This window comes from Coloeus monedula (genome assembly GCF_965178545.1).
Source record: "Coloeus monedula genome assembly, chromosome: 20".
NCBI classification, from domain to species: domain Eukaryota; kingdom Metazoa; phylum Chordata; class Aves; order Passeriformes; family Corvidae; genus Coloeus; species Coloeus monedula.
This window is the reverse complement of record NC_138800.1, coordinates 5,743,444-5,768,694: the sequence shown is the minus strand read 5'-3', so window position 1 is coordinate 5,768,694 and position 25,251 is coordinate 5,743,444. Positions and strand designations below refer to the sequence as shown.

The window sequence follows — 25,251 nt, the reverse complement described above, 5'->3', positions numbered from 1 at the left end:
GCTGCCAGAGTCACCTGGCCAGTTCTTCCTGCTCTTCCCCGTTCCCGGTTTCTACTGCACCCCCACGCTTTGCTCCTGGTTTCTCATTGTCCACGAGGGAGAACACTCTAATCCAGAGCTGCTGGATGTCCCTCCTTTCATCCTGGGTGTGAACAGATAGTTGGGGCTGTTTTGTTCCTTCACATTTTATTCCCCATCGCTGCCTTTCTGTTCCCCTCACCACACCAAGCTTTTATCATCTCCCTGTGCTTGTTCCCAGCTCCTGAACTCTCTGTTCCCAGGTTCTGGCTGGGCAGGAATCTTTGATCACCGTGCCCTCTTTTGCATTCATGAGTTCTTTGGTAGGGTTCACATTCTGCTGCTTCTGGATCCCTGCAGGAATAAATCACTGGAGCTGGGTGTCAGGAACTCTGCCTTGGAGCACTTGATTCCCAGTTAAACGCTGTTGTTAGCAGGGATTGCTTTTGCATTTATACAAGAGATGGCAAACCCAGATTGTTTTTTTTTTTTTTTTCAGCAAGATTTCTCTTATTTGAAAGAGTTCTTTTTCTAAAATCTCGTCTGCTAAGTGCTTTTGCTTCTGTTGTCGGGATCTGACATTCATTTCAGCTATTCAGTGTGAAAACCCTTTCCAATTTCTTTACCAGTGCTATTGATTAAAATGCAGTTTACTTTTCTGGGGAAAATTTGATATTCAAAAATGTCTTTTCACTGTGAGTCAGAATGTGCTTTTCCATGGAATAAAAGTTCTGGAAAGAACAAAAAAAATATGCTATTGGAAATGTTGAACAAATTATATTGTCATTTCAACCTGGTTATATAAGAAAAAAGAAATAACTTCAAAGTCCAAATGAAAAGCTCTGGTATTTTTCTCATATTTTGAGATAATTAGTACATTTTTCTCTAGCTGCTCAATTTTATCTGTTCAGAATTTTCCATATGAAACTCTGAGAATGTTCTGTACTGGCCCTAACTCCAAGTTCCTGTTTAACTCAATTGGCTGTTTCAGGTTACATATTAAAAATGAATGATGAAGTTTTTTTTCTCCTTAGTTTTCAGCCATTGATGTTTCTTCTAGAAACGAATAAAACTATTTCCAGGATTGTATAGAAGCCTGTAGTTCTCAGGCTATAAATGGTGTGTCTAATGGTACAATTATTTACAGTTGGGAAGAAAGCCAGGTGGAGAAGAGCTTTGGAATGCAACAGGTTAAAATTTAATTTTGCAGCTTGCAGACTAGAGATCAAAAAATGTCTGGGGTAATCACTGCTGGTTTGGATGCCCGCACATGATGCTCTCCCTGTCAGTATTGCTGTGGTCATTTTGGGGGTTTTCAATATTCCCTTTTTCATTAATTGAAAACACTTTGCTGTGCTAAGCAGAAAGGACCTGAGCTCTGCTCAGTTGGGTGCACTGAGCTGCCTAAATTTGAGAGGAAAGTTTGTGACAGATCTGGTTTTCACTCCTTTAAAAAATAATCCCTGAGGAGAGAGGGGCGCGCTGGGGGTGATGAGATTTGGGCTCTGGGTATGCTGTTCCTTGGATTTCACTGGTTTTTGGTGGTGTGGCCTCTCCTGGGCTGGTGGTGGGCACTGGCAGAAGGGACCAGCTTGGGAGGAGTCCTTTGAGGGTTTAGGCCCCTCCAGTCTCGAGGATATGCAGTTACATTGTTTTGTGGGGAAGTTCAGAAAGAGAAATGCCACCCTGTGCTTTTCCAGCGCCAGAACATCCTGATTATTCTTGAATTTCCCTCAGTCTGCATCCTGCCTGCAGCTTAATTAAGCCCACTATTCCTTGTCATGAAGAGCAGCCATTACAATGTCTCACCACTCGGCCTTTCTCTGTCCTAACCAGTGCTTTCATCTTACCACAGATGATTTTCTAGCCCTTGGACCTCTCCTTTTGACTCTCTCCAGTTGCCTTCCCAGCTCCAGAAGTGGTGCCCCAAACCCAAAAAACACTTCAGCAGAAGATCCACCAGAGCCAACTGGAGGGAGAGGCCTCCCCAACTGGTCCCAGTGGTATCAGAAGGATGAATTTCCTCCTGAGCTTGTTTTCCCTACTCTGAGTTGCCTCAATAACTTGCTCTCAACTGTGCCTCTGATGTCCCTATGATTTGGTAACTATTTTATCTCTTCCCTGCCTCAGCTTCCCTATAATCTGAAAAGAAAAACTTCCCTATCTATTTCACCTCCTATTTAACTGCTCAAAATCTGTGGGTGAGGGGCACAAACAAAGTAAGTGGAAAATCAATACATTCCCAAGCCAATTTAGAGCTCAGCAGAAGCAAAAAATGGGAGCAAGATACTTTATAAAATCCTGGAAGGTGCAGGCAAATGGAAATTTTCAGTTTAAACTCGAGCTTTACTTTGGAATTCCTCAAGGACAGATTGGAATTCTGCCACACTGTAAATAGTCTTAGGTTGTAGGAAACCAGGAATGCCTCAGTTCTTGCCCTGTATAGTTCACAGTTACTCACTGCATTATACAAGTTTGACCTGTTAATTTTATAAAGTAAAAAGAAGCAAAAACCTTTACAGGCTGATTTCCTGTGCTCAGAAAGAAATGCCTGAGAACTGCCTGGAGCAGATTCACACCATCATTTAACTCCAGCTTTCAATATTTGCTTTCCACAAAGCCCTTGTGGAAGCAGCATCTCCTCAATTTTGTGGATGGTGTGCAGGTGATTACATTTAGAAGAGAAGATTTCTGAAGGAATTAAACTCATTTCACAAAAACTTCACTGGGAAAATTTCTGTTCTAAATAACTTTTGTCATCGTGAATGAGTAGCACAAGAGAATGTGGTAAATTCAGCTTAATTTCACTGCATATATTCCTTGGCTTTTGTATAATTTCAGGGAGTTAAGATCTCATGTTATAAAGAAATCCAATAGTTCAGTTGCTGAAGGAGCCATAACTGGTGGAAAAGGATTGTGTTGGATTTGACATCATAAAATTTAGCTGCACTTTCTGCTGTTCTACTGTGTGGAGATGCTGCAGAGACCCTTGAGAAAGAGAATTTTGTTTGTGATAGCCAAAACCTGAGAAAAGACAGCAATAACATTTTCTGAGCAACTTATTTTAAGAAGCAAGCTCATTTTCAAGGTTTTTCTTTCAACATCCTTATTGTCTTAGACACAAAAAATGCATCTCTAAAGGTGACTTTATTCTGCATGTTTGGACTCATCCTACTTTGGAATCTAACCAAGACAATGCTGCCGAATTTCCATCCCTCAATGTGTGATTTCAGGTGTGGCTGCCCTCATCAACTGAAAAATATGTCCATCCGAGGCCTGAAGAAGAAACAACCAAAGACTTTTAAAGTTAAAATTATAACAGTGGATGCTGAGATGGAGTTCAGCTGTGAGGTGAGAGTGTCAGCAAATGCTGGGGACTTGGGAACTGACCTTTGTATTAGCAAGAAATTAGGAAAAATCAGGTTGTCAGCTCATGGAGAGTCTTCAAACTGATCTGTTATTTTTATAAAGAATGAATTATTTCATCTCAGGTGCATTCTTAGCTCTGTTCAGAGTTTAAAGCTGTCTGTATGAAATCCATTTGGCTGGCACAGCTAAATTAACACTAAACCTGCTTTCTTCATAAGCATTCCAATTGTTTGTAAGTATTCCTACTTCTCCATGAAATTCTTTTTTTTGGAACTGCCACAACTCTTTAAGACACTTCCAGATTGGATAAACTGGTCAGAGCTGGTGCTAAAATGTTGCTTTTAAAATAATTTATAAACTGGTACTTTTGTTGATCTGGGACATTCTGTTTAAATTTGCCATTTATAAACTCTAGTTCTTTAACTGCAATGTGTGTTAGGATCTCTGGGCAGAAGAGAAAAAAAGGATTGATGAAAAAGCTGACAGTTCTTCCATTAATTATGACTATCTGATAAAATGATTAGGGAAATCATGGCTGGAGAAAAATAAATGATCAATTGCTAAATAAATTGGGCTGCACAATTGAAGGGACAGAACTGTCCCTGATTAATTAATTCCTAATCCTCCAGCAAAAGCACAGCAAGACACAGTTATTCTGAGGAGTTAGAAAACTCAGTTCCAATGGGACTGGCAATTTTAGTGAGACATTTAATGTCATTTATTAGGTCCTGCAGAAACAGAATAGATTAGTCTTGTGTGACTTACTGCTCTGGAGTGCTTGCAGGCAGAGTTGTGAAAATAAAGGATTTGGAAAATTCAATTTGGAGGTCAGAGTCCTTGTTAACAAATCATGTGTTCCTTCCTTTGTTACTTCTCCTTTCTCCCCAGACACTGCTCTTTTGCTGGGATGATTTCCAGCTTTCCACTCAAATACCGCCTAAAAGTTCACTTTATTTTTGGTTTTTTTGCCATTCAGTTTTTAGTTTTTAGCAATTAGATAAAATCATCGTTCTAAAATGTGGTCAAATAGAAGAAAGAGATGAGCAGCCTCTTTGGTGAAAAAAAGCATCAGATGTGTGTGAATTTGGGACCTTTAATCAAAGTTTGCTCTCTCTGGCTGCTGAGTTGAAATGAAAACATTTAAGAAGACTCATTTAAATCAGAGTAGGATAAAGGCTTGGCCTGGTGCCACAGAAATACCTGAGGGGTGTGAAAGGTGGATCTGCTCTCATTGTTCAGCATTCCTACCCCGTGTCCTGATTTGATTTCCCAAGGCTTTCCTCTCAGTCTCTCCAATTTGTATAAACTATTGAGTCAAAATTTTGGACAAATATTAATAAAGACTTATTATAAAGCCACATCCCAGGAAATCAATAGTACAATCCTCATTCCCAGTGCTCCTCAATTGCTTGGTGATTAAATGACTCCAGCTGCTCTCTGGATGTGTCTGGAGAAGGAGAGGAGGTGGAACACAGCAACTCTTAGACTATTTCATTAAAAACCTAAAAGTGAAATAAGATTTCATAGGAGAAAGGGCTAAAATGGAGCAAATTCATTTAGGATAGCCATGTTTTTCTTGATTTTTCTCCCTTTTAGATGAAGTGGAAGGGAAAGGATTTGTTTGACCTGGTGTGCCGAGCCCTTGGTTTAAGGGAGACTTGGTTCTTTGGCTTGCAGTACACGATTAAAGGAATGTGCACCTGGTTAAAGATGGACAAAAAGGTACAGGGAACAAAATGTGTGGCAATTATTTACTTCTATTGTGTGGCAATTATTTATTTCTGTAAGTATTGACTTTCTGGAGCACAGGAGCTAAAGGGGTGTGTTCCATGACAACTCAGAATTTTACATGATAGCTTTTTTTTTAAGGCTAAAATTGGATTCTTTGCTCTGATTGCTTCTATCCCATTTGACCTGGAACATCCCTCACTAATCACCACTAATTGCTTATAGATTAAAGCTCAGAATTATCCTTCCCTCTAAAATATGGGAAGGCTGCTTTAAGGGGATTATTTGCTGCTTTCTGCTTTTCCTCGGGAATATTATCTTGAGACACTCATGTATCCTTTTTGCTGCTGATTTTATCTCTAAACAGGTTTTAGATCAAGAAATCCCCAAAGAAGATCCCATTAGCTTTCATTTTTTGGCTAAATTCTATCCAGAGAAGGTAGAAGAGGAACTTTTACAGGAAATTACCCAGCATTTATTCTTCCTTCAGGTCAGGAACAGTTTTTAACCATGAATTCCTTCTGTATTTCCCCCAGTCCTTTTGCATTGTCTTTGATCTTGTTGGCAGCTCAGGATAATTTTGCTTGCTTCAGCTGTATCAAGAACTTTACAGATATTACTTTTATGAAATACAAACATTTCTCCTGCCTGCTGTGGGTTTGTGTCCAGGTAAGCTGGAATGTTCCATCTTCTGCAGGTTTTTGTGACAACACCCAGCAGTTTGGCTGATGATTCCAAATCTGGATATTCCAGACTTGTTTTGCTCCTTAATGTGCGTTAAAAAAAATAAAAATTTCATGCAAAGCTGGAACTGTTGGAAGAACTGTGAGGCTTTTGGGGAGATACTGTGCTGGAGGGCAAAACCTCTAGAAAACAAGGACTCCCTAAACCTTCATTTTGGATTGTAGGGGTAAAAGATCCTGGAATTTGACAGGCATTCTGAAATCCAGGTATGTTCACCTGGCAAGGTTTAAAAGGAGCAGAGCAGCAAACACCATTTGAACTCCATCAAAAAGTGGATGAAGGAGCAAATTCTTAGAGCCTTATCAAAAAAAAAAAAAGATGGATCAACCAGGAAAAGCCCCATAGCTGCAGCAAAGGATACAAGCACTGAGTTTGGGATGGTCACTTCCAATGTCTGGGACATCCAGCTTCTCTGCTGAGTTGTTGTGGAGTCCCTCTGAAAGTTTCAGCCTCTGGAGTGTTGCTTTATTCCAGCAGGATGTGTCTGTGCAGGTAGCTGGGGTGTATGAGAGAAATTCAGTCTGCAGCTGCAAATGAACCCAGTAAATTCCCCTGTGCCCTGAGGAGGGTGTGCTAATGAAATAATGGGGAAATGGTTAAGAAACCCACCAGAACTTCATCCAGAACCTTTAACTACTTTGGCAGTTTATTTCTTCAGCTAATTTTGGAAAGGAATGAGAGCAGCAGAACTCTTTTCCTACTCTTTTAATCCTGATTCTTCCACTTCTTTTTCTTTTCTGCTTGAACCTGCCTTAACTAGCAGACAGGCAATTAGCAAATACTTCTCATTCCAACGTAGGAAAACAAGGCTGAAACAAATTGGAACTTGCAAAGTTTCCTGACTGTTAAGAACTTCAGCTCACACCTGGATGCTAATAGGAAAAACATGTACAGACATCTGGATGCCTGAAGATTTCAGCTCTCCTGACTCTTCAGAACTTTGCAAATTAATGTGGCATAACAGCTTTTTCCAAAATGCCTGAATAAATGTCAATGACTAAAGCTAAATATTGTCTGCTGAAAGATGAGGTCATTTATTGCTTCTTCATGAAGTTTAACAAAAAGTCCTTGTAAAAACTGATTAGGAAAAAAACCCCAAAACAGCCCAAACACTTACAGGGGATTTATCCACATGGTTCTGAATTCTGGAGCATGATTTACACCTTGGAGAATGAAAGCTGGAGCTTTCCAAATTGGAAGAAAAATCTTTTCATTCTTTCCATTTTAACAGCCTAGAAAGAATGTTCCCTGCGCTGTAACTCAGGTTCAGAGATTGTGCTCACCAGGGACTAAATTTAAAAGAAAAAACTTTCTTGGTGGTTCATTTCAGTTCCCAGCACCTACAGAGGTGTGTTTGTAAACAGAACTTGTGCTTGCTCAAGTCATTTTTTCTCTTTGGAAATGTTTGAGACTGTGAGCTATGCAAAATTTTGTTGTCTTGTGTTTGTTCCTGGGCTAAATCCACCTGAGAGGAGGATTTGGGAAGATTGATTTCCCCTTCCCTCTTTAGGTTTTCAAACAGAAATTGCACAACTGATTTAAAATCATACAACACATTCCAAACCATTACACCTCTGGTCTTGGTAGCACCACAGGTTATTAAAATGAGACGAATGTTGAAAGACTCTTTCCCATTGTGTGATTGTGCTTAGACCATTGCAACTGAAGAAATTAAGTGCTTTATTATTCAGCTTCTCTTTTGGGGCTCTCCTTTATTCTCTCGTTTTGGAAAGCTGGAGAACACCTCTTAGGGTTTTTAATATGGCAGCACCAAGCAGCTGCACAACCCTGAGTGTGCTCTGGTTGAGCCTGACCTCCAGAGCTCCCTTCCAACCTAAAATTTGATGTCTGATGTGATACACAGCAGGCAGAAAAAAAGGAGGATTGTTAAAAGAAATGAAGCGCAGACAATAAAACTGATGTTTTATAAGCTATTCTTTCGTAGGGCTCCTTATGTAACTGTGTGGAGAGAGCTGACTGGCATTTTTGGTCTCATTAAATGCAATGCTAACTAAAGGCTTCCTGTGTTCCTGAATGCCAATTTCTTGTTGCTGTTATTAACTCATAAAGGTGATATTTGGTGCCAAGTTATAGTCTGGGCATGTCTGCTTTCATTTCAAGCCTGACAGAAATCCTGACTTTGAGCTTCTTTCACTTGCTCCCTTTTTCTGTTGGTTTAGGTTAAGAAACAAATCCTGGATGAGGAGATCTATTGCTCACCAGAAGCTACAGTTTTACTGGCTTCTTATGCTGTTCAGGCCAAGGTTTGTGCATAGAAAATCTCTTTTTTCATTGACTTTTTTCTGGTTTAACCAACACATCTACCTGGTGGTGTGTAAACACAGCAGGGTTAAAATTTGCTGTTAAAGAAGTTGATCATCCTGGGATGTAAAGGCACAGCTAGAAAAAGAAGCCTCAAATGCTACTACAAGGATTTTTTTCTATACTGTGCTTCTGCAATTTAGGGCATTTATTTGGGCCTAACATTTTAGTATAATCTTTGTCCAGGCTAGAATGATTTCCTGTTGTCTTAAAAAATGATCATGGATGCAGGAGGTGCTCAAAACAGAGCTCAGAATGGGAGGACATGAAGTTTTTTAGTGTCTCTTAGAGCTCTGTTCCCTTCTTGCCACCAAGAGCCCAACTTACACAATGGCAGGAGGTGAACACAACTTCTCAGCAGCTCACATTCCTCTAGTCCAGAGGGTGAATTCCTGGGAGATTCCTTCAGTTTCCAGGTTAGGATTGAAGTCTAAGTGGCTCAGTGGCTGTGTTGGAGCCACCTGCATGGCACAAGGGCTGGAAGTTCCTTCCAAAACAAAACCAAAATAAAATCTGCCTCAAGTTTTCACATCAAAATGTGCAAGGAACAACTCCCTCAGCATTCTGCCTCTAACAAACTGATATAACTTTTCTTTTTTGGGACAGTATGGTGACTATGACCCAAATTTCCATGAGCCAGGCTTTCTAGCCCATGACGAGCTGTTACCCAAAAGGGTGAGTCTTAATTTTATACAAATCCAAATCTCTGAATCTGCTCTTTGCAGTGCAGAATCTTTGAATCTCCCCTTTGCAGTGCAGATATTGCTGGGGATTAACCAGAGCACTAAAAACTCTGCAAAATGACCAAGATGTGAACTGCACCTCTGAGCATTTGCTTTGCTTGGGAGAGGCAGCACTTGGATTTGGATCTTCAAAGGGACTCAACCTCCTTCCTTTCCCCTGCAGGTTCTCAGGCAGTACCAGCTGACAGCAGAGATGTGGGAAGAGAAGATCACTGCTTGGTATGCTGAGCACAGGGGGATTGCCAGGTAGGAAACCTTTGCATTTCTTAGAAATCCCAGACGTTTCTTTATGGGATTTGTTGTCTTCGGTGTGATTCAGCCTATCTGGAAATGCAATTAAGCAATAAATAGGATCTGTTAGCACCCAGAGGCAGCTTTTCCTAATATTTGGGTTCCATTTCTCTCTGTTCTAGAGGCTTCTTAGCATTATTTTTATTGAATATTTTCTTAAAGATGTACTGATTTACCTTTGAAGGGAGGAGAAAAGTGGGCGGAGAGATTCTCGCCCTTCTTTGGCCTTGGCCAAAAGCTCTGTTCAAGACTCATTTCTCAATGAACTCTGTTTCCTGAAGGAGATATATTCATGGAAAACAATGGGAGGTTGGGTTTCCAAGACATGGAGTGGCAAAACTAACACAAGGATGAGACTTTTCATGCATTTTAAAGAAGATTACACTATCCATGAGTCATCTTTTCAAATAGGTGCGACTTTACTGCCTTTATTCTGTCCAGATGCTGTTTTTATTATCCTTTTTTCTATTATTGAGAGCAAGATGACAAAATTAAAGTAAGTTTGTACAAAGGACCAGATTACCCGTTCTTTTCTAAGTGGGAAATGGAGAGTCAGCCAGGAGAGAAAGGCTGGAAAGGAGTTTCATAATCATGGCTTTATTCTCCAGGGATGAAGCTGAGATGAACTACCTGAAAATTGCCCAAGACTTGGAAATGTATGGTGTCAATTATTTCCCAATTGCTGTAAGTGCCTTATTTTAGCAGTTTGCAGTTGCTGCAGATGATGGTGCTGTCCTTTTAAAATCCTCCAGGGAGTTTGGAACTGGGACTCCTGACTCCTGCTTTTCCCTGCTGCTGGTTTTGTTCTGACTTGGTTCTCTTGCCTTCTAAATGAGCAGGTGAATCAAACAATTAAGATTAATATTTTTACAACTTGACAGCTTCCTTGGAATAGGAAGGAGAAATAGTTTGAGGTGCTATAAACAACCTAGAGGACTGAATTTATTAGTAACAGCGACAGCATTCATAATATTTTATATAAACACCAATTTCCTAAAATACAGATAAATATCAATATATTAAAATATGGGCTTCTTGTCTGTGGTTGTTTAATGTCACCAAAAAAATGCCATTTACTGATCTCTCTTGTATTTTAGCAAAATAAAAACCACACAGATCTCCTGCTTGGAGTTGATGCCAAAGGTATTCATATCTACAGCATTAATAACAGGTTCTCTCCAAATAAGTCCTTTGAGTGGAGCTCTATCAGAAACATTTCCTGTAGTGAGAAAGAGGTATGCTGGCTTTGATGTATTATTCTTTTTACATGGGCATGGGTGTGGACTGGGATTCTTGGAACAGGCTGAAAGCTTCCTCTGTTGAAATAATTTTGGGGGAGAAGGGGGAAATCCTGGGGAGCTTTGTTACAAAACTAAAAATAACAGCCCTGCCTTGCAGATGAGCTCGAAACCTCGGTTCCCCGAGGCTGCTCTGAGCTCTGACTCCATTCTGGCTCCTTCCCTGCTGCTTGGCCTTTGCAAAATAAGTGTGTTGATCTCTGAAAAAGACAGATATTATGAATGCCACCGTGCCTGGCTTCCTCAGTTATCCCAGCAGGAATTCCACAATCCATAAAACCTTAATGCTGTTTGCACATGCAGGAGCCGTCCTTGTAGCTGAGGCTTGGAGCCCAGTGGCAAGAGGACACATACAGGGAGATATTAATGGTTTTCTGCCTCAGCTCTGCCAGTTTGCTGGGACATGATTTCACTCCTCAGCACCACCCCACCGCTGCAATTTCACTGGGAAGCCCAGCTTTTGCTTCTGGAAAGTGAAGGAGCAGGGAAAACTTACTCTCAGTGCAAATCACAGGCTGCATGGAAGGCTCTAAGCAGGAAAAACAAACCCAGGAAAACTCCATTGGTACTGGAATCCCTGGGATTTTTCAGCCAAAGGGCAGCACAGCCTGTTCCATTTTCTGTGGGCTTTTTGGAAAACATGAAGGTGAGATTTTAGATTCATGCCCATTCAATCAAGCAAACCTACAGGATTTGCTGCCTCCAAAACATTTTTGGTACCTGATAACATCAAACTTCCCCTGAGATCTGGGAATAAACTGCTTTAACTCCCTGTTGTGGGGAAATTGGGCAGCCCTGTGTTTAAACTTCACTTTATTCAGTGCCACAGCACAGCCTGGCTCCTCAAAAGGCAGCCAGGCATTACGTATAGGGTGAAAGAAGCTATAGGACATCATGATCCTGGTGATCCAGATGCCCTGGAATCATATAGGAATTACCTTGCAAAGGGATTAGAGGAATTGAGTACCAAGGAACCCCTGAGGCACAGAAAACAGGGTCTTAAATTATTTAAAAAAAAAAAAAAAAAGGGGCCATATTTTGTTCTGCAGCCAAACAGAGCACAAAGTGGGGAGTGGAGCAGGAAGACCCTTCCTGGCCTCTGGGAACAGCTTGGGAAGTGGACTGAAAAAGGAAAAAGTGAGGAAGTCTCCAGGACTTTTACCTGCTGCTCTGAAGAACAAGTCCTTAGGCCCTTGATCCATTTATTTATCCCTGCAATGGTTGCTGTCCTGAGAGGTGTTTGACATTTCCCTGACTTTAGGGCTATGCCTGCTCCTTGGGATTGCTGATGTGTCCTGTTCTCCTGATAACCAGTGCTTGTTCCAGAGCTCTGGGGACAGTGTGCAGTGCACAGGTGGCATCAGGAAAACCACCCAGACTGGCACTGGGGTGGACCTGGGGGTTTATCCTCCCACACAGGCTGATTCTATGGAGAAAAACAGTTTTATATCACTGTCCCCCTATTTGTGGCATGAATCACTGCTTCCCCAGAGAGACGTGGAGATGGGCTAAAGTTTGTATTGGTTTTAATAGTTTCAACTTATTTTCCTCCTCACTGTGCTTCCTTTCTTTTTTTTTTTTCTTTTGCCTGTGTAGTTAACTATTAAACCCCTTGACAAAAAAGCAGAAGTCTTCAAGTTCTTTTCCTCTCAGCTCAAAGTGAATAAACTGGTAAGTGCCCTGCTTTCCTTCTGTGAAGCTGAACCTGGTGATACTGACTGAGAAATATTGTTTGTAAACAAAATCATGATCTTGACATCTCAGCCTAGATGTGTTGCCTGTGTAATTCAGGAAAATGGGATCAGAGGGAGATGAGGGACAGAAGGAATCTCTCATCCTGTTACAAACTTACCTAAACTGTTGTGTGCCTGCCCTGGGTGCTGATTTGCTTGGAAGGGAAGCAGCTGCCAGTACTTGTGCTGAAGTCAGAGTTGTCCTCTGAGGCCGGTGTGGGCCTCTTTGTCCCTCTGGCAGGGGCACAAGTCCATCAAAATCACATCTGCTTTGCCTTTCCTCTCCAGATTTTCCAGCTGTGCATTGGAAACCACGACCTATTTATGAGGAGGAGAAAAGTGGACTCCATAGAGATCCAGCAAATGAAAGCACAAGCCAGGGAAGAAAAAGCTAGGAAAAAGGTAGATTCTTCCTGCTCCTGTGTTGTTGAAAACACTGATTATTATTCCAGTTGGTGCTCTTGCTGCCCCTGTATTCCATCAATATGTGTGTGGGAGGTGAGGAAGTGCAGCAGGATTGGATGTGGGAACAGCTCTGAGGCATCTGAGGATATCAGAGGTGTTTGTGTGGAGAGGTGATCCCAAAGATTTGGGCCACACAACAGATCAATCCAAGGGCTCTCCCAGCAGTCTGAAATAACCAGGAGTGCCTGCCTGAGGAGCTCTGTGCTGCAAAGTTCAGGCAGCTCCAGCATCTGTGGTGACCATCCCAGCTGGAGAGCAGCCCCTTCTTCATTTGATGCATTTCACTCAGGCCCAGGTGAGATTCTGCTGCAACCCCACAAACTCTTGCTCATCCTACTTCCAGATGGAGAACCAGAGGCTGGCCAGGGAGAAGCAGCTCCGAGAAGAAGCTGAGAGAGCCAAAGAAGAGCTGGAAAGGCGCCTCTTCCAGCTGGAAGATGAAGCCAGGCAGGCCAACGAGGCCCTGGTGAGTTAGGCTGAATATTCTTGTGCTTGATGGGCTTTCTTGGTTTGGAAGTAGGATGCTTTTTTGACACCAGGAGACAACCAGACATTGTAGCTCAGGCAAGGCTGGAGAGTTTCCAATCACTGGTGGAAAAGGCATTTCCCATTTTCCCAGGAATACCCGGGAAAACCCTGATCTGCCATAATCTGTGAACCATTCTCTCCCTGGATTTGGCTCACAGGGCTCTCTTCAGGCAAAGAGTGGGGGAAAGGAAGCAACCTTGGAGCTGAAATGGGGAGAAAGGGGCTGGCTTCAACTTTGTCCAGCTCTAAAATTTTTCTCCTTGCTTTATAGAGGTGAGACACAGGAAATTCTGGAGCAGAGGAGGAGCATTAGACCCTGAAATTGTGTCTGGTTTTTATTTAAGAAACAGTATTTTATCACTTGATCTCTTGGTAAAAGATGTCTTCTGCCTGCTTGCCTGCCTGCAGGGGGGATTTTGCTGGCTCTAAACAAGGAACTAAGAAAAATTCTTTCTCTTCAGCTCCGATCCCAGGAAGCAGCAGAGCTGCTGGCTGAGAAGGCTCAGATTGCAGAAGAAGAGGCCAAACTGCTGGCCCAGAACGCTGCAGAAGCTGAGCAGGAGCGCCAGAGGCTGGAGATCACAGCTCTGAAAAGCAAGGAGGAGAAGCGGCTGATGGAGCAGAAGATGCGGGAGGCGGAGCTGATCGCGGTGAAGCTGGTGAAGGAGTCTGACAGGAGGTGGGGTTTGCTTCCCTGGCACTGCGTGCTCCCAGCTGGGCTGCAGAGGGTGCTGCTTTCCTCAGAGCCGAGCCCAGCAGGGGGAACTGCTCCTGAAGTGACACTTCAGAGTGACGAAGCCTCCTTGTGCTTTGTTTGTTCCACCTGGAAGCTGTTGTTGTATTGCAGGTCAGGTTTACAGAGGATTGGATGCAAAGCTGTGGAGATGTTTAGCAAGAAAGATCCAGAATGCAGAGGCATTTTCTATTTAGTGTTATCAAATGAGCACTGGCTACCTAACTGTATTTACCAGTCTTTATCCCCTGTGAGATATGAGGCTGTTTTCATTCGTTAGTACCAAGTGAATGGCCTCTTTTTTCCCTTTCAGATCTTCCAGCAGTGTAAAACCAGGTAAATTCATGTGAAATATAAACCACTCGGTGTGTTTGCATGTTCCCTGAAGATGCAGAGCAGGCCGGTGTTGACAGAGGATTTTTAACCCTGTTATTTAAAAATCCTTCTCCTTGTTTTATGATACTGCCAAAAACTTGCCAACATAAAGAGCAGCCTCTCCCCACCTCAGGGAGGATCTCTGATGGTCTGGAGACAATCTGTATCAGCAGGTTGTAACTGAGCCCATGGAAGTTAGGAGTAGGAAAATCACATTAATTCAGCCACTTTGTGCAGGAGTGTCTCTGCCCTGCTGTGTCCCGTGAGCTCTCCATGAGAGCATCCTTCCACGAGTGTCTTGGTGTAAAGACAGCACAGTAGTGAACTTGTTCTCTGGAAGTTAGTGAGCTCTGAAATCCATGTGCTGGTTGGAAACCATCAGCCATTCCCCTCAGGATGTTTATTTTCCAGAGCCAAGGAAGCAGAGCACCTGAAACAAGACCTGCACGAAGCCCGAGAGGCCGAACGCAAAGCAAAGCAGAAGCTCTTAGACATAACCAGGCTTAATTATCCTGTAAGTTCTGCTCCACTGGGAACCACTCCATCTTCAGGGATAGTCAGGTGTTGATGACATTTCTGTAGCCCCCAGCAAGCTGAGTAGTGGCACGGCTGCATCCAGCTGGGGACAAAGACCTGTGGGACAAACTGGTGTGTAAAAACAGTGTAGTGAGGATGGGAGTTGTGTTTGCTCAGGATGATAAGAGAGGCATGGAGGCAAGACAGCCTCTGCTCCCTAAGTCCATCACCAGTTCTTGTTTTAACTTTGGTCTTGACTAACTCGTGGTGGCATTGCAGCCAGGCAGTTTTTTTGTGGAGCTGGTTGTGCTGAGCCAGCTCTGTCATCCTGGCACATCCATGAGTGCCTTCAGGCAAAGGAGTGAAGTTGTCCCCAGCACGAAAGCACTGCTAAAGTTCTGTGCCCCAACTCCCTCCTCTGCTCCAGCCCTGCTGAGGATGGATTTCTATTCTCTGCTGAAATAGAAACACTGCAGCCAGGATAAATCTCTGCTCTTGGATCTGTGGGTTGTGGATTCCAGCTGGGTGCAGGGAAGGGCTGCAGGAGCATCTGTGTGTCTCAGAAAATGGCTCAGCATGGCATTCTTGCAGAGCTGGGGAGATAAACCCCGGATCAGTCCCTCAGATCTGACTGACAGTGCTGTGTTGCCTCTTCCAGCACATGGCCAAGTACCCCCAGTACTCTCCAGGTGACAGCAGAGATGCCAACTTTGACAAAGGATCCATAAAGCTGGATTTGAAGGACATTGACCTCAAGAGACTCTCCTTTGAGATAGAGAGAGAGAGGTATCAGTATGCTTGGGGTGCAAATGAAGGAGAGAGGAATTGAAATCTTTGGGAATCACAGTTCATCTTTTATTAACTTGGGATATGCATGTGGCTGGAGGCCTTTTACTGAGCTGGTGTGGGTGATTCTGTGTCAGACTGGCTGTTCACACAGAGGAAAGGTTTTTTTGGTGGCATCAAGCCGTGATAAATCCAGAACCTTCTGTCTTGGGGAGGGACAAAGCACTTTGCTGAACCAACAGCGTGTGAGAGGACAGAAGTTTCCCTCTAGTGCTAAAGTGTGGAATTGCTGGGAGCCAATCCATCGGGCATCCCTTAGTCTGGAAGGAAATGCTTGGTAAAAAGTTAGGAATGAGAAAGAAAGATGTGAACCCCCTTGTCACTGGGTCAGGGGAGCCAGGCTGGCACTGGCAGAATTCATTCTACCTATAAAACATAAAATGAAACGAAAAACAGCTCTCCTCCTTCCACAAACACCTGTTCTGGAGTTAAATTGTGCCACTCTAAGCTTTTTGTCTCTGATGCGTGGACCCAGGCTGGACTACTTAGAAAAGAGCAGGAAATTCGAAGATCGACTGAAAGAACTGAAGTCTGAAATTCATGCTCTGAAACTGGAGGAAAAACAGGCTGGGCTTTACTGTCACTGGAATGAAGTCCTGGGCTCCTTGGATCGCTCCTTAGGAGCTGTAAGTACCCTAAATCCCTGCCCCTTTCTCCAGCATGAACCCTAAAATGGAACAGTGTGGGTGTGCCAGAGGGAGCTGCTGTATTTCAGTCCAAACCTTCACTACCCTTGATGATAAAATATTAGAAGCATAAACGCAGAGGAGGAAAATTCATGTCAAAACAAAATCTTAAGGCCTTTTTCCTGGGCTGAATAGCAGGCCCATAAGCAAAAAAAGAATCATTTTATGATTATGAAATCACAATCAGGGGTTTAAGGTCTTGGAGCAAACGAAAATGTTGTGACTGACACGTTTAAATGTGGTTTCTTACAGTTTGCATCACATTCTCATTCATGTGTTTTGTGGCTGCTGAAAGTCATAAAAGCCTTTGTTGTATTTTTTTTTTTTTAAGGAAATGAGGAACTAGGCCCAGATTTTTGTCATGAGTTGCTTGTTTTAAATAAATTCTTCAACTTCTTCCCGAAGCAGGGCAAGAGTAGGGCTGGCTTTGTCTGCAGGTTGTTGCTCATGCAGCAAAAATGGCTCTGAGTCAATGGATTTTAGAGACAGAAGGGGGAGGCTTGAGAAATGATGAGGAAAGATGGCCTTTATTTTCTGACTGCTCATCTGATGTTCTTTTTGGCTTGCTGAGTGTTGCTACAGAGAGGGCATTCCATTTCCATGTGCTCTTTTCTTTTAAAGGCCCCATCATGGATGAAAACCTTCGAAACTGGGGATTCGTTGGATGTAAATCTTCCAAGACCTTTCCCTGCTTACTTGTTAAACACTGCAAGCAGCTGGCCCTGTACCAACAAAATTCAACACACGGTGCCAGTGGAAAAGTCATCTTCCCAAGGAAATTCCTTGGCTGCCAACAGTGTGGGCACAGGAACCAGAAAACAGATGATAAAGGTAATCAGATTTGTGAGTGAATTCCTAAATGTTGACTAAAAGTTTAGAGTTCAGAGATGGTGGCTGCCTGTAGGGACCTGGTTTGTCCTGCTCTGTCCCAGCCTCACAGATGACAAGGCTTTTGCAGGATTTTGGAGCCCCTGGTGCTGGCACATCATTTGGGAATGTTTATAACTCGAGGCTGCCTGTTTTTTTCTCACTTCTGATCTAAGCTGGAGTGCAAAGCTGTAAGCCTGGGTAAATGAAGCAGAGATGTCTGTACACAGTAGGAGGATCTGTGTTAAATTTTATTTGTACCAGCCAGACTTGGAAATGAGAAATATGCTCCCAGGTAGAGAGCTTAAAACACACTGTGCCTGTCTTGTGGTTTTAAAACGCAGGCAGGAAGAGACCAATAAATACCCAGGCTCCCAACAGTTCAGTTCTCTTCCATGTGCACCCTGTCAAAGAGGCCTGAAGAGCAACGAGCTGGGTGTCAGGAAAGAACAACCTGCTTTGAAATGTCAGTGGACTGGAGAAATCAAGAAGAGCTGTGAGGCAATGTGGTCTGGAACAGTGGGAAGGAAATCAGCTGTCTGTAGGCAATGCTAATTGAGCAAGGTGTTGGGAATGAAGAAAGCCTGATGGATTTGCTGTGGTTTATCTGAACAAAACAGGAGGGGGGGTTAGGATCAATTAAAAGCTCCAGAATATAACATCCAACATCTCCTTCAGGGTTTGGGTGCTTAGAACCAAAGGACACAGCTGAGTGCAGCAACAGCTGAGGGATCAGCTCTTTCTGAGGCAAGTTACAGAAGCAACTTTTAAGACTAAACTCAGGGCTGAGGCGAAGAATTTGTTTAAAGAAAGAAGAAAAAGCTCTTGCAGAGCATCTTGCAAAAGGCTCCAGAGCTGGAGGCAAAGGAAGACCCAGAGCAAAGGGAGTTACTTTAAGCCAGCACTAATTCCCCCTCTTTGATTTGCCTGCAGGTTCAGCAGCATGACTCAGATGTGATCTACATTTGAAGCCCCTCTTTTCCTTGCCAGCCTGGTGGGACTGGTGGCCTTTTTACCTCTGTGGGGACACGTGGGCAGCTCTTGCTGCTGCCAGGTGTGAGAGACAAGGCACTGTGGATCCAGAGCTGCCATCCAGCTCCCAGGCAGGTGACATCAGCTGGGAATGCCACAAGTGGTCCCCGGTGTGTCTGGGAGCAGTGCAAACCCAGAGGAAATGTTGTTTACTACTTGTGCACTTTGGAAGGAACTCTTCACACTTTGCTAACCCTTCCTCTCCCAGGTGTTTCACACACTCACAGCTCTGCTGCTGGAGGAAGGATGTGAGGCAGCAAGTGCCCAGGAGGTGTTTGGGATGAGAAAGCAGAACATAAGCTTGGTGTTTATCTCCACAACAGACTAATTATGTTTTTGGTCCAGTCCCTGGGACATGACTCCCACAGAGCTGCTTGACGTTTTAGTGTTTGCCTGCCAAATATTTTCCTTCTCCTCCCCAAACATTTCTTGGTTCACTTAATTGATTTGCATTTCTCTGTGAGAAATCTCAGCTTTTTAATTCCAGATGCAGAAGTGGACATCTTCAAATACCTCCCATTCCTGGGGGAATCCTTTGTTTGGAATGCAAAGCTTCTGTTCTTCAAGTCCCTGACTAGATCAAGCACTTTCTGCTCCAGCAAACTTTGCATACATTAACTGGCTTCCCACTTCTGTGCAACACAGCTCCCACATTAGACAAAGACAAAAGATGCTGTTGGTGTCTGCTAAAGTGGGACTTGTTTCTGGTGGAGAGGTGCATGCAGCAAAGTGCCTGCCTCATTAGTAAAACCCACTTGCATTTCCCTGGTTTGTATGTGTTTAAGTGTCTGCTTCTCCCTAAATCTTCACTCTGAGAACTTCTGGGGAAGCAGACAACATTCAGCTGCAGCTAAAGCAGGAACCCAGCTGAACTTGAGACATGTGATGTAAAAATGAATGGTAATGTTGTTAAATATCTTGTTCTAAAAGCTAATTTTTAAAAAAATAGGTTCAATAAAAAGCTTCAATTTCCATTTGCTTTGAAGGGAATGCTGTGTCAATATTCCTCCAGCATTAACAAGGCAGGTTTGGAGAACAAACACCCAAATCTCCTCTGTACACATGTGCAGCAGGCTGAGCACAGAGTGGGATGGCAGCTGCCTGTGGAGAGGGACAGGAGTGCTCTGTAGGGCTGCCCTGACTGTGCTCCCAGCCCTGGGAGCACTTGGCTGGATGGGTTGGGCTGTGTTAATTGTCTCCCAGCTCAATCTGGCACGAGATGTTTGCACAATATTGGCTGTTACACGCAATTTCTGAGCTGTCTGCAGAAGCCTGGTGTCTGAGAGGGAGAAGCTGTTGGAGATGCCAGAATGATGAGGCAGCTGCTGTCGTGGTCAAGGCTGGAAAGGGAGCATTGGCCAGGACTTGGGACAGTGAACCAGCTCCTGTATTAGCTGGAAAATGCTCCAGCACAACTTTGAATGTGGCATTCTCGGATTTGAGGGTGAGGAGAAATACTGGGATTCCCCTGGTTCTTCTTTTCCTGTTCCCTCTTTTTTCTTGGCATGTGTCTTGCCACAGCTAACTGAGATTGTGCCCTCATCCTTCACACGTGCTGGGGCTTCCTTCTGCTCTTGTGTCTGAGCTGCACCATGGAGTAGGGCCCAGAGGAGGACAACTGCTCCATGTGCAGCACTGGTTCATGTCTTTGGACTTAGTCCTGTAAATTCCAGTGAAGAAAAGGACAAGGTCACACTCCTGCCAGCTCAAATACAGAAAAACAGCCTTTACAAGCTGTTCTCAGCCTGCTTGTAAAGATCCAGATCTTGTCCTGCCCGTGCTGCTGCTCTGGAGCCCATTTACCAGCAGCAGGATGAGTTCACATCTTGCAGAATCACACACAGAGCAAACTCCTTCCTCTTTCTCCTTGCAGACATCCCCGTGTCTGTGTTTTTCCTCTGCTTGTCCCCAAGGTCTGCTGCCTCTTGTGCTCAAGGTGTTTGCTGGAGGCTGTGTCCCTCCCAGAGCATCCCTGGCTGTGCATTGTTCCTGTGCAGCACCATGATCCTGCAGCCTGGGGTGGGTGTTTGAACCTTTGAGGTGGGGCAGGAGGAGCTGGAATCTCCTGTGAGCCTTTTAGATGGGGAAAAAGGAGGTGGGATCTGCTGTGAACCACTGAGGTGGGGAAAGAGGAGCTGGGATCTGCTGTGAATCTTCTAGATGGAGCAGGAGGATCTGGGATCTGCTGTGAACCATTGAGATGGGGCAAGAGGAGCTGGAATCTCATGTGAGCCTTTCAGATGGGGCAAGAGGAGCTGGGATCAGCTCGAGAAATGCACAGCCACACATGGAGTCAGATGTGCTGTGCCCCTGCTGGGAGGCCACTGCAAAGAGAAGTGTTAATTTGCTTAAACCCTGAGTAAATATTTGCAGCAATCAAACTTTGTGAGTTGGTGCTTCTGCTGCTCACACTCACCTGCAGTACTGACCGCAGCATCTGAGACTGCCCTTCAGCTGAGGAAAGCCTGAGGAGCCTGAGCCCTGGTTCCTCCCCAGAAGAGAAGACAGATCCATTGTCTAATCAGTGATTGCAGGATTTGTCGCCCTGAGGAGTGAGGTATTTATCAGCTGCCTGCTGAGGAGCTGGGGAGCAGCAGGCAGCAGATGGTGCTGCAATGCTGCTCTGCAACAGCCCGGGAAGACCTGGCTGGGAAACCCTCCTTGGGAATCTCTGCCAAGTCCTGTGTTCCCACACTAGCAGGGACTCGCTCCTTTTCTTTTCCTGGAGTTTAACCTGACATCATTTTTGACAGGGATTCAAAATCTGCGAGCAGTGTGCTCTGGGAAGTGATTATTGCATGAGCAGCTCAGTCCCGTGGGGATGAGCCAGCTCCCCAAATGGCAAAAAAATCCCCTAATGCTTCTGACACCTCATTGGCATTGTCAGCCTGTGGAAATGGCCTGGGTGCATTTCACCCCTGGCTGCCAGGAGCATGTGGGACCCCACAGCTCTGGTGCTATGTGATATTTTTATTAATGCTGCTCGAAACAAGCACGGATTTGTTAAATTTGCAGAGCGTGGAAGAATCGTGGTGTGCAGTGCAAAGAGGGTGAGAGAGGCCTGAGAACGGTCCGCAGGGGTCACCGCACAATTTCATCCTTTGTTTTCCTGCTGGAAAGGAGATGATGTTCTGATCTCAAACAGCGAAAACATGGGAGAAAGAATCCTGCAGCAGTGAGGAAAAGTGTGCTGGGAGATCACCAGGAGAGAGAGGGGAAATCTGTTCCTAGATTTCAGTGAGTGGAAGTTGACTCTCCGAAGCCCTGTTTTCTCCTTTTCTCTGAAAAACCACTTGCTCTAACCCCAAGGGCCTCTCCCTTCCCTCATGAAACCCTTGGATGGGGAACTGTGTAGATGGGAAGCTCCTCAGGATGCTCCTGAGCCATGGAAGGGGCAGCAAATGCTCTTCAATCCTTGGAGACAGCACATCATCTGCTGGGACCTATCTCTCAAAACCCCATTTGTTTTCACCTCTCCTGGGTGATCCAGGGTTGACCTGACCCTGGAATTTGGGCACCACCACACACGTGGCTGACCCCTGAGTCATCCAGATCTTGTCCTGCCCGTGCTGCTGCTCTGGAGCCCATTTACCAGCAGCAGGATGAGTTCACATCTTGCAGAATCACACACAGAGCAAACTCCTTCCTCTTTCTCCTTGCAGACATCCCCGTGTCTGTGTTTTTCCTCTGCTTGTCCCCAAGGTCTGCTGCCTCTTGTGCCCAAGGTGTTTGCTGGAGGCTGTGTCCCTCCCAGAGCATCCCTGGCACTTGTGGCACAACCTCAGGAGTGTGCATGGAGCTCTAGGCTGGCACCTGTAATTTGTCATTGTCACCTGAGCTCCCAGCCTGCTGCTCCTGGTGATGGGGGCACAGTCCTGGTGTGGGGACAGCTGTCGTGAGCCCTTGGTTGCAAAGTCACTGTTTCTTCACTCAGCTCGATGGGCAAAAGCCAGGCTCGGATGCAAAACCTGGTTATATTTTGTTATTTCTGGTTGTCTGCACTGTCTGCACTCTTTCCCACCTTCCTGCAAGGCGTTTTTGGGGGGTAGCAGGGTCAGCTCTTTGGAGAGGCCCTGGGCACACAGGAGAGCCCACCCTGGGGCTGCACTGAGGAGTTTAGCCCAGGGTAAAAAGCAGCTTTCACACCAAAAAGCACTCTGAATCAGGAGTGATGCCTCTCCTGAGAGGAGGAGGCTTTGTCATGCTGAATTACACCCAGCAGGGGAAAAAAACTGGCTCTTAAAAGGATGGGAAAGGGTTGATGGTTGTCATTACTCCTGGCTTGGTCCTAAAAGCAAAGCAAAGGTTTGACAGCGTGTCCTGCTGGGGCCTCCCATGCTGGGGAGTTCACAGGAGGAAAAATCAAGAGAAAAGCAGGAGAGAGGGTCCAGAGAGACAGCTTTGGCTGGGATTTGGGAGTGGAGGGATGCTGTGGGTGCTGGGATTCACAGATTGGGGGGGACAGAAGTGAGGGACCATTATGTAATTCTCCCTACAACGTGAGTCAGTGCCACATCCTGTGGTTGAACAGGAAAGGGATCCAAGCAGACCCCAGAATTAGTCTTGTCCCAGTAAATTTGAAAGAGAAATTCCAGAGAAAGAGGAAGTCCATAGACAGAGCCTGAAAATTTAAAGTAGTGCTATAAAAACCTTTCAGCTCAGCAGTGAGGTGGCCCAGGAAGCTCTGAGGGACTTAATCAGAGATGAGGATGTGGAAGAAACCGAAAGGAGGGAAATAAAGAAATAGAAACCCCTGATGATCCCAGAGGTGATTTGATGTGCTTGAGTACTGCAGGGATAGTGGCACATTCCTGCTGGGATGGGCACACACGGGGAAGGTGGAGAGTAAAAGGTTGGAATGACAAAATTAATTCAGCCCTGGGGAGCTGAAACAGCAAGAGGTCAGCTTAGGAAATGGGGCATGCACAACCAGACTCAGCTCTGCTCCTTCAGGGCCCAGGAAGAGGGGCTGGTAGAGATGGGAGTGCCCAAAAACGATATTCTGGAGGAAACTGGGCAGAAGTGCTGTTATTCCCTGGTTCCGGACTGAAGGCTTGAGCTGAGCTGGTTTCAGAGTGAGGCAGCTCACACCAAAACCCCACAACCACCAAAACCACCTCCAGGGGAACGAGTGAATCTGGTGCTTTTCCTGGGAATGAGAGCAGGCTGCTGGTGGCTGGACAGCCTTGGAGAGTGCTGGATTCCACAGCAACGCTGCTTTTAGGGACACCTTGGAAAACAGGGCTCTCACAGGCCTCTGTGACCCTTGTAAAGACAAGCCAGTTCACACTGGGAAGGAAATCTCAGCTCCAGTCTGGATGGCTTGTGGAATTTGCTGGTAGGACTGGTGTCTGTGGGAGCAGTGCTTGGTTTTTATCTCGGGTCAGAAACCTGCATGAGATCCTCACAGCTCCCCTGTGGAAAGCTGATTTCCCCTTTGTTGGTATTCCCAGGCAGTTTCCAGCCTGTCCTCACACCAGCAGTGCCCCCTGCACCTCCTTCCAACCTCTGATGCCTTCACATGGATCAGTCCCTCATTTTTCAACCCAAGATTTTTGCACCGAACCCTTTTCACGCTGTTTAACATCGGCCTTGTGATGTGTGCCATGGGTCTTTCCCTGCCCCAGACATTCCCAGCTCACAGGATCCCAGACTGGAGTGGCTGTTCCTGTTATCCCAGTCCCCACCAGCAGGATCCTACTCTGTACCGCTGCCTTGGATCCTTTCTCCATCCCTCAAGGTCAGTAGAATCCTTTTGTGTGATTTCCTGGCCTGCTCCAGATTGATGATCCCATCTCGTTTTGCCTCATCAGCACATTTCCTCTGCCTTCCCCTGCTTTGTGTGCCAAGGTCATTAATGCAAATGTCAAGCAGGATATTTTTTGAGGCAGAAACCCAAAGAACTGTGTGGGTAACCCCCTCTCAGTGTGACACAGCCCCTTGCAGCTGAAGCAATTACCGTGCCCCTTTCAGGCAGCTCTTGACCAAATTCACTTTTCATATGCCAGTCACATCTTCTCTGCCTTTGCTCATAATTTACTCTCTGGCCTTAATTCAAGTGTCTTCCTGAAGCCCAGATGAGTGAGATCCACTGCATTTCCTTCACCACAAATATCTCTGAGCTTACAAGAGGCAGCTGTGAGGTGTGGTATTTAAAATATGTCAGGATATTAAGTTCAAACCCAAACAGTTTCCACTTCAGCAATATGCCTGTTAATGAAGAGTTGGGTGATACAGAAATTTGGGTTGGGGCACGGTGTCCTCATGTCCTGTGTCTGGGGATGGAGCTGCCCATGTCCTGGCTGGTGGTGTCACCAGTGATGTGGGGCAATGGAGCTGGGGAAGGACCTGCTGCTCAATTTTATTATCATTTTTTAGATATTTGCTGATGGATCCAGCATGAGAATAGTGTTGATAATACACTGATGTTTTAATTGTTCTGATGTGTTGTTTTCCTTCATCAAGGACTTGAGGAGCTGCTGTGGGGGGGCAGAGTCTGATCCCAGGTGGGCAAAGGATATTCCATCCCATGGAACATCATGCCCTGACTCTCCTGTGGCACCATGGTGCTTCCAGGACATTCCCTAAACAAGAGCCATCACTGGTGTTACCTGTGGGGACAGGCTGGGTGGCACCAGAGCTGGACCCAGGCTGGGGAACAGCAAACCCAGGGTGTAGGGAGGGCAAGGGGGTCCCTGTGGGTCTCTTCTCCCACCTTGGTGCAAGGAGGCATCAAAGCTGACTCTTCATGACCAGACACATTGATGTGATTGAAATGAACTTTATTTTAGTTTATTATTCTGACACAGTTTAAATAATTTTTGTGCTTAGAAAAAGAATATTTAGTTTAACTTAAATAAGTTAAATAAAATAATTTTCCCCATCGAAGAAGGGGATGTCAAATCCTCTCTGGTGTGCCCGAGGCTGGAAGCCATGCAGGGGTGGGATTGTGGATGT

General features: G+C 45.0%; 1 protein-coding gene across 1 annotated transcript; it reads left to right on the top strand.

Moving 5' to 3' along the window:
* Nucleotides 1–3,279: 3,279 nt before the first annotated feature.
* Nucleotides 3,280–18,231, top strand: LOC309580460 (merlin-like; the record flags this gene model as incomplete). Its single annotated transcript, XM_082294462.1, has 17 exons — nt 3,280–3,369; nt 4,984–5,109; nt 5,483–5,605; nt 8,040–8,123; nt 8,788–8,856; nt 9,088–9,170; nt 9,824–9,899; nt 10,313–10,450; nt 12,110–12,184; nt 12,535–12,648; nt 13,055–13,177; nt 13,701–13,918; nt 14,759–14,861; nt 15,522–15,649; nt 16,185–16,335; nt 17,017–17,226; nt 18,196–18,231. 17 exons carry the CDS (start codon nt 3,280–3,282, stop codon nt 18,229–18,231), a joined length of 1,947 nt encoding a protein of 648 aa, XP_082150588.1.
* Between the last annotated feature and the right edge of the window lie 7,020 nt (nt 18,232–25,251).